General features: G+C 42.8%; 1 protein-coding gene across 1 annotated transcript; it reads left to right on the forward strand.

The window, feature by feature from the left end:
- The first annotated feature begins 1,039 nt into the window (after window positions 1–1,039).
- On the forward strand, window positions 1,040–4,705 carry LOC147620516 (auxin response factor 16-like). Its single transcript, XM_086824740.1, has 3 exons — window positions 1,040–2,837; window positions 3,238–4,286; window positions 4,362–4,705. The coding sequence occupies exons 1-3, from the start codon at window positions 1,629–1,631 to the stop codon at window positions 4,429–4,431; spliced, it is 2,328 nt and encodes a 775-aa protein (XP_086680866.1). The 5' UTR covers window positions 1,040–1,628; the 3' UTR covers window positions 4,432–4,705.
- Window positions 4,706–8,730: the final 4,025 nt, after the last annotated feature.

The following is an 8,730-nucleotide window of genomic DNA, read 5'->3' on the forward strand; positions in this document are numbered from 1 at the left end:
TGTGGACAACCTGAATTGGAAGCAAGCACTTCTTGGGTGTAAAGGAAGAATGAACCGAGCAATGTATACGCTATGGCACGTCATTAGAAGTTGTGTCCTGAATGCCATATGGGAAAACATGAATGCAAGAGCCCATCAAGGCCCTGGTAGGATCATTTCTAGCTCAAGAGTGGGGGAGGAATCTTACAAAGTCGATGGGCATATGATGTCAAGGCTTTCACTGTGTGGATGGGCAAGCGAATATCCGCCTCCTTTGCTGAATGAGGCCACATGGTAAGTGATTATCCGCCTTTGATCAATGAGGCCATATGGACAGCAATTATTCACCTTTTCTCAATGAGGCAACATGGTAAGCGAGGACTAGCCTAGGACTTAGCTTTGTTCTTTTATCCATTCCAAGCTTTTGGGATCACCCAATATAGGTTACCTTAAGCTTCCCCATGGAATGGTTACCATATCCTTGGTGGATGAGGGCACCCCACACCTATCAAAATTTCAAGCCACAGTAATGGGGTTACCCTCAAGCTTTCCCATGGAATGGTTATCATAGTAATGGTTACCCTCAAGCTTCATTTGTGAAAGAGCTCCTTTTAGAAGCTTGCAAGCTAGCCACAGATAATGGTAGTAAGATAAGATCAGTCACTCCGAAACTTCTTGGTAAGAAGCTAAGTAAACCCCTGGGTGCTCTATCTTATTGATACTAATAATACAAAAACTCCTTGCATTAAAAAAACATTTTGAGGATGTTTTGAACTAGGCTACCCTTATAAAAGACATTGGGAAATAAGAAAGATTAATACATTAATTACAATTATTTTTTATTTTTTATTAAATGTGATGTTCTTAGAATGAAAAAAAAAAAGAGGGGGCCCGGTCGCCGACAGCAGAAAAGTGGGGCCCAGGGTTTTGTGACTGGACTGGCGGTCGGGTTTTGATGACGTTCTGCCGGCCGTTTTAATTGCACATTTGATTAAGTAACTAAAAAATATTACACAGTTGTTTTTGCCCGTCAAGACCATTTTAAAATTATGTCGCATTGTTTTGGCAGATCTCCTGTCTGAGAACACTCTTTGCCCTTTTCTTGCTTGCAGTATCCTCATCAACCCTAACACAAGCGTAGCAGCAGAGCAGGCATCATCACCACCATCACCTGTTCCTCTCTTAAGGGTCCTTCCCTTCGTCCCTGATTCAGGATTTCCTGAAACCTTGCTTGCATCCTCTGTTTCTGTTTTAGGTCTGTTTCTGTTTAGGGTTTCTGCAATTCCAGTTGCGCTTCTTCATCTGCAGCGTCTGCTTCACTATGTTCACCTAGCTGCTCCTGTCTTTTCTGCCCGTGTCAGGGTATCGTTGCCTCCGCTCCGGGTTTCATTTGCATCGGCTTAGGGCTTCTTTCTGCCTCTGCTCAGGGTTTCTTTATGCTCCTGCTAAGGGCTTTTCATCGCCTGTGTGCAGAGTCCTAGCTGCCTGTAGAGCTTCATCATTACCACCATCAGCATCTTCATTGCCATCATCATCATCATCATCATCACCATTACCATCAGCATCTTCATTGCCATCAACATCGTCTTCTTCATTGCCGTGGATTCGCCACAATTGGGACCTTGCTGCACTTGTCTTCCCCTTTTGGGATGATGCCCGCCCCTCTGTTTTCAGCTAGCAGCGGCGCTGTGATGGGAGAAATATCGGCATCAACCTTGAAGAGCGGCGGAGCAGACAGCGGTATCGGCTTGGTTGACCCTCAGCTATGGCACGCATGCGCAGGATCGCAGGTCCATCTCCCACAGGTTGGTTCTCCTGTGATATATTTCCCTCAAGGCCACGCAGAGCACGCTGCTTCTCCCCCTGACTTCACACCAGGGTTTAGCAGCAGCACCATTGCTTGCAGCGTTCTTTCTGTCAAGTTTCTGGCAGATAGAGAGACGGACGAAGTGTTTGCTCGTATCAGGCTCCAGCCTGAAAATCCTAACGCAAATCCTAGCTGCATTTTGCATGACACATCCTCCCCCTCTCAGTCTCTCAACCCTAACAACGTCGCTTCTTTTGCTAAAACCCTAACCCAGAGTGATGCCAACAATGGTGGTGGCTTCTCTGTGCCTCGCTACTGTGCCGAGACCATCTTTCCCCGCCTTGATTACAGCGAGGATCCACCTGTGCAGATTGTGCTTGCCAAAGATGTCCATGGAATGATGTGGAAATTCAGGCACATCTACAGAGGCACACCTCGCCGCCATCTCCTCACCACTGGCTGGAGCAATTTTGTGAATCAGAAAAAGCTTGTAGCTGGGGATGCCATTGTTTTTTTACGCAGTGCCAGTGGTGAGCTCTGTGTTGGTGTGCGGCGATCTACCAAGGGCATAGGTAAGGGGGAATCTTCATCTTCCTCCTGGCATCACTTTTCTGGAGTTGAAGCAGCTGCAACTGCCAGATGCTCGAGCTGGAATGCAAAATCAACAGAGAGATCCTACAACTTTCTGGACAATGGCCCAGCATTGAATCAACTTATGGGGCCCAGACAAGAAATGGCCACTGCCACCAACAGCTTTGCAAGAAATCGAGCTCGAGTGACAGCCAAATCTGTTTTGGAGGCAGCAACTTTGGCTGCATCAGGACAGGCATTTGAGGTTGTCTATTATCCACGGGCTACCATTTCAGAATTTTGTGTGAAAGCACATGCAGTCAAGGCTGCTTTGCAGCAGAGCTGGGCTCCAGGCATACGCTTCAAGATGGCCGTGGAGACTGAGGATGCTTCTCGGGTAAGCTGGTTCATGGGCACCATATCCAAAGTCCAAGAGGCTGATCCTATCCTGTGGCCGAATTCGCCTTGGAAAATCCTGCAGGTATGTGTGGAAGCACTGTGAATGTACAGCTGGCTAGTTATTTGTGCAACATTAGTCTCACCCCATAGTGCAAACTTTGCGATATGCATTGCTTGGATTTGTCCCCATTGTGCAGACCTTGTGACTTGTGATCTCTGCACATTGCTCAATTTCACCACATTGTACTAACCTTGTGGTAACTGACTATCACTTCCTCCATGGTGCTGACCTTCAGATCTGTTACCACTGCATATTTTTTTGGGTTTAGCCATCGTGCAGAGTTTGTGTATGTGACCATTGCATATTGCTTAGATTTGGATCTGGTTATATGTGACCACTGCATTCAAGAGTTTGTGATGCATGACCACTGCATATTGTGGTGATTCACTCTCATCTGTTTAACTTGCTTTCTGAATTGCAGGTGACTTGGGATGAACCAGACCTGCTGCAAGGGATCACGAGAGTGAGTCCTTGGCAAGTGGAGCTAGTTTCCCCAGTGCAACTACCACCATTTTCCTTTCCAAAGAAGAAGGTGCGGCTTTCACAACCATCAGAGCTTCAGCTTGATGGGAAGGGTTTCATTGGCCTGACGATTGGTGCCCTTGCTAGTGATATGCTAGGACACATTGACTCTTGGCATGGATCTATGGACAGTGTACCTGCAGGCATGCAGGGAGCCAGGCATGACCGAAATTACGGGCTTTCTTTACAATCCCCTAAATTTCAGCCAACAGGTTTGTTCTTGAATAACTTCTATCAGCACCAAGAGTGTCCACTTGTCGGCGGTGAGGGTGGGTCAAGTGTTCCAACTGATCTTAGTAGGGGGGATTTCTTCAACCAGGGCTGCCCTGGTGTGCAGAGTAACCTTTGTCCAACATACCCAGTTGGGAATACTTCCTACAGCCAATCTGCTTCAAGTGGTCTTTTTAGATGCGACGGAAGTGGAACTTCAGGCATGAAAAATGCAACCTTCTTACTTTTTGGGCAGACTATAGACACCTCTCAATCAGCTAGCTTTCAGGAGCCACAGGTGTCAGGTGGGAACTCATCAGATTGTGCAAGGCATGAAGCAATTTCTGATGGAAATAAATCAGAAGTCTATGATAATGTGCGTATGTTTTTTCCCAGTCTGGGAAACGTATTGCAGGCAATGGAAAAACCATCCCTATTGTTACAGCAAAGGGAGAAAACAAATTCTACCTCTAGTGGAGTTGGAACCTTGAAATGGTCCAAAGAGCAGGCAAGGTTTTTGGACAGAAATATCATGGACAGTGGATCGAACCTCTGCAAAATCTTTAGTGAGAGTGATGATGTTGGCAGGACTGTAGACCTTTCAAGCTTTGGCTCTTACGAAGAGCTATATGAAAGGCTAGAGAAGATGTTTGGTGCAAAAAGATTTGAATTTCTGAACCGGGTTGTCTCTGTGGAATCCATGGGTTCCTCCAGACGTGTTGGGGACGAGCCATACAGGTGAGTGAACTGATACTGTTTTCTCTTCTAGCTTTTCACCGTACAGAAAGATTGTAACTTATTACATCCCTGCAGGGAATTTATGAGGAGAGTTAAAAGGTTAAAGATACTCTCAGAATCCAGCAGTGAAAGCACAACAAAGTGATTACCGAACCAAAGTCTGTAGGCTTTGCAAAAACAAGGAGGATGACATGTTTTTTTGAAGTGTGTTAAATTGCTGCTATTGAATAAAAAGATACAAGGGTCCAGAGGAATTGAAGATGGCTGAAAGCTGCCAACTGCACTTGGCTTTACTGAAGCTGCTGAGACAAAACCCCGAAGTGCATTGTAATGACTGTGAGGTACCGGTTTTTGGTCCCATATGCCTTCAAGGCATTCCGTGGACGTCAATATGACTTTCTTCCTTTCTTTTCTTTCTCTCTCTATGCCCATGCGCTTACAGAAGCCCATCCTTATTATTTGCTCTGTTTGAACTCTTTTAAGCTGCATTTGATGTAGTTAAAAGGATTGGGGATCGAAAGCACTGTACCTATTGGGATGCGTGAAAGACAAAAAAAAGGGCCATGTATTGCTTTGGTTGTTTCCCTTACGGCTTAAGGCTCCCATCATCTGCAAACTTGGTCTTCTTTGTTATTTCTTGGTGTTGGTTTGCAATTATTTGGCTCTTCATGAAAGCCAGATTGCAATTTAGTGGGCTTGGAGTCCTTTATAAAGTGTGGGTGACAAGGCTTGTAAGGTTAAGTTAAATACATTGCATGGCTATACCAAGACCAATTGCTTTCTGAATCCCGACAACTTTTGTTTGATTGTACAAGCTGCCTTGTCAAAGACTCTTCATAGAAATGATTTTGGTGGGAGGTTATCCACTTTTGCTTGTTTTCAGTAAGCCAGAACAAAATAGGAGGTCTGACCTTAAGTTCTCTACTCCTTTTCTATGTAACCTCTGCTATTAACATGGAATCTCATAATCTGAAGTCGAACCAAGAGCAAATTTCTTGCATCATTTGAAATCAGTATGATGAGCAGTGTGGATTGACAAGACAAAATAAAGGACATGATTGTGACCTTTTAGATAAGAGGGTACCCAAAACCTTACTAAACTGCCCTATTTCCTATTTTGCCTACAAGATTTATCCACCTTTGAAGATGGGCTTGTGTGCCGCGACACAGAATGTCTTAGAAGCCGTATTCAGGCTTGAAGGAATGAAGCTTAAGCTTTACATGAGTTTGGTGCCAGCTTTGGGAGAGTTATTGCCCCATATGTATATATGTATTAATGGATCTCAAGACTATTCCTTTATATTCACCTTTTTAAAAAAACATAAGTTCAATAAGGTGGCTTACTGATTGGGAGTCAGTGTGGGTGCAATGACAAGGGGAGCCAAGGTCAATATATTTGGTCAGCATGGATTTAGCTTCAAAGATTTGCAATAAGGCCAAAGATGCGCTAGGCACCTTGCCTTGAACATGACCGTACCTAGAGAGCTTCAAACATTTCCTAAGCATCCTTGCTTTGAACATGGCCATCCCTAGCCTACAAAGAGAATGCACTAGGCTCTCAATGGGAACTGAATTACCTAATTGCATATACCCATTCTGCTTGATTGCTCTTTAAGCGTTTTCTTCACACTCTTAAACAATGCCTTCTTTCTCACGGCTGTAACATTGTATGATGGGGTATTGGTTTTATAGCTTCAATTTGAGCTCCTCAAAGCATTCAAAGAATTTGGAGTCGTGAATCGAAGAATGAATCAGTAAAATGATTTAGAATGCAGAAAAGAGTTGTAGTTTGCTTTTCAGTGTGCAAGGCTCTAAACCAATTATACAGATGTCAAAAATTTGTGACCATTCATTTTCAATAAAGAAGCCGAATGCCAAGTGACTGGATCTGAACGAAATATTAATTCTTTCTTCTGAAAGTCACTTAAATTTGTCGCATTGAGTGGTCTAAAATAGTATCAAGCTTCTAAATCCCTACATGACAAACTCCTCCTTCTGCAATGTGCAACCTTTTGAGGTTACTTTCCTCTTTTATGGAACATTTGTCTTTATCAACCTCAAGTTTCATTGCAAATATATCTAACAAAAAATCAAGTTAGTTGCTTTAAGGCATATTTAATGTATCTGTCAACCATGTGGTTGCTTGATGCCTTGAGCACTATTGCTCTAAGCACCTGCTATCATATGTGGATGACTTTATTGCTGCAGAAGGAAATCACCTTTTGCATGCTTGTTGACCAACAAAGCTGGATGCTTGTCTGTCTTAAAAAAAAAGAAAAAGAAAATTTTGACCTTACTGCGTTTACATCATAACCTTGGCCTTGAAAATAGCCTTTTCCACCTTACCCTTTCAATAATCACATCATTCAATTAAAATGATCAAGCAGAAAATTCACATTGGCCATTGTGAATTAGTCCTTTTCTCCTTGGCCACTCATCAATGTTCAAATATCCATTTCATTGAAAAGGTATATTCAATCAAAAATGATCCGAGATGGCTAAAGCAAGCTAATACTCGGGATAATTTCAACTCGGAACACACACTTCTTGGTGATGAAAAAGGAATTAATCTTGCTCTTTTGATTGTCTGGCACTGGCTGTGGCGCACTTTTTAGCTCTTCTTTTTATAGCCACTAGCAATATATGTAAGGGATGCTCCTTTTATGTGCTGCTTTTAATGCTAGCCTTTTGACCAGAGCTCCTAAGTCCATACATACAGAGGCACATTAGTGCTCCATGTGATGAAGATATTAATTTTTTCTAATGAAACTCTCTCTCTCTCTTGTAAAAAAGAAAAATGATCAAACACAAACTAACCTTTGCAAGAGTACCAAATTCTTTTATTAGTATATTAATTGGCATATTTTGATTCTGCATTAAAGTTTTACTCCAATTCGATCGCATACTGCTTTCTTTGTCTTAGTAGCAGGAGACCATTGGCATCTTTATTATCTTGGAGCTATGATGTTATTGTCACTGAGAGCGCTATAATTTCCCAACAAAAAGATGTGTCCTATGTACCATGGAGCAAAATTTTTTCAACAAAAAAGAGATTTATTATCATTTATAGTACACATTGTGTTAGCAGAATGAGACCATTGTCATCTTTACTATGCTATTGTTATGATGGTGGTCTCGCTTTTACTATAAAGATATGATTATTCAAAGCAAAAGGACGCATGATGCCACAAATTTTCAAAGGTTATCTTTCACTATTATAGAGAGAGTTTAATATTGTGTTTATATATATAGAGAGAGTGAGAGTTGTGTTTACCATGTCCAAGTGATTTTAGACTTGTTATTAAGAATCTCTCTCTCTCTCTCTCTCCCTCTCTCTCTCGATTTTGAACATTGTAATCATATATAACCACTAAAGAAAATGCTTTTTGAAAATTGGCATTGGCACGCACGCATTCATCACACTTCCCCCCAATGCTCACATAACCCGGTTTGTAGTGTAATTTTCTCGGCTGAAATTCAAAAATCACGGTTGGAATTCGATGTTACCTTTAATTCTAAGGGTTGAAATTTGCACATTTTAGTTATAAATCCTGGCATTTGTACGATTTCTAGTGATTTTCAAGTCCGAATCCAAGTTGAGCCTAAGCATTGCCTGTAATTTTAAGGGATGAAAAAAACATTTTTTTCGAGCAGTGCTCTTTCCCCCCCTCTCTCTCTCTCTCTCTCTCTCACACACACACACACACGTGTCACACACATCCCCCCTCTTTCTCTCTCTCACACATGTCCCACGCACACATCACTCGTGAACACACACACACACACACACACACACACATGACCCAATCGTTCACCTGTGGGCTAGTATATCGTTTTGTTAGAATCATGAGGTGCGCGGGCCGTGGTAGGCAGCCGTATCCTCTTACCGATGATGCAGAGTTAGATCCGGACGTTCGTAAAGCCCTGCACCGATCCCAACCTGGTCCCTTCAAGGGTGAAGGGGAACAGTTAGGAGAAGTAGTGGAAAAATGGATCGAGGCAATGGAAGAGTATTTTGATGTAACCGGTTATAACGAGAAGAGCAAGATGGCTCTCGCCAGATTGAAAGTTGTGAAAACGGCCAGGGTCAAATGGAGGAACCATTGTGAGACATACCGTCTCAACCGAAATACCTAGACCTGGTCAGATCTTAAAGCTTACCTCAAGAAGAGGTTCTGTCCTCCGGGCTTCCTGGAAACCAAAATGAATGAGTTCTTGGAAGTAAAACAGGATAACCGGACAATTGAAGAATACCATCAGGCATTTGCCCTTCTCCTCAAATATTCTCCACTTTTGGAGAAGAGCAGCTCATAGCCAGATTCATTCGAGGGATGAACGAGCCATTGGACACTTTAGTGAAAAATGCCAAACCAGTCTCAATGGCAGAAGCTGTCAGAATGACAAAGGACTTTGCCAAAGCATTTGTTGTTAAGATCCCGCCAAA

This window comes from Cibotium barometz, chromosome 31, assembly GCF_041138505.1.
Source record: "Cibotium barometz isolate CiBa-2024 chromosome 31, ASM4113850v1, whole genome shotgun sequence".
Lineage (NCBI taxonomy): Eukaryota > Viridiplantae > Streptophyta > Polypodiopsida > Cyatheales > Cibotiaceae > Cibotium > Cibotium barometz.

Excerpts from the sequence above, each read along its gene's own strand:
- LOC147620516 (XM_086824740.1), top strand. The coding sequence starts at position 1,629 with ATGATGCCCGCCCCTCTGTTTTCAGCTAGCAGCGGCGCTGTGATGGGA. Across the intron at positions 2,838-3,237 it reads CGCCTTGGAAAATCCTGCAG|GTGACTTGGGATGAACCAGA; the intron begins GTATGTGTGGAA and ends TCTGAATTGCAG. Across the intron at positions 4,287-4,361 it reads GTTGGGGACGAGCCATACAG|GGAATTTATGAGGAGAGTTA; the intron begins GTGAGTGAACTG and ends ACATCCCTGCAG.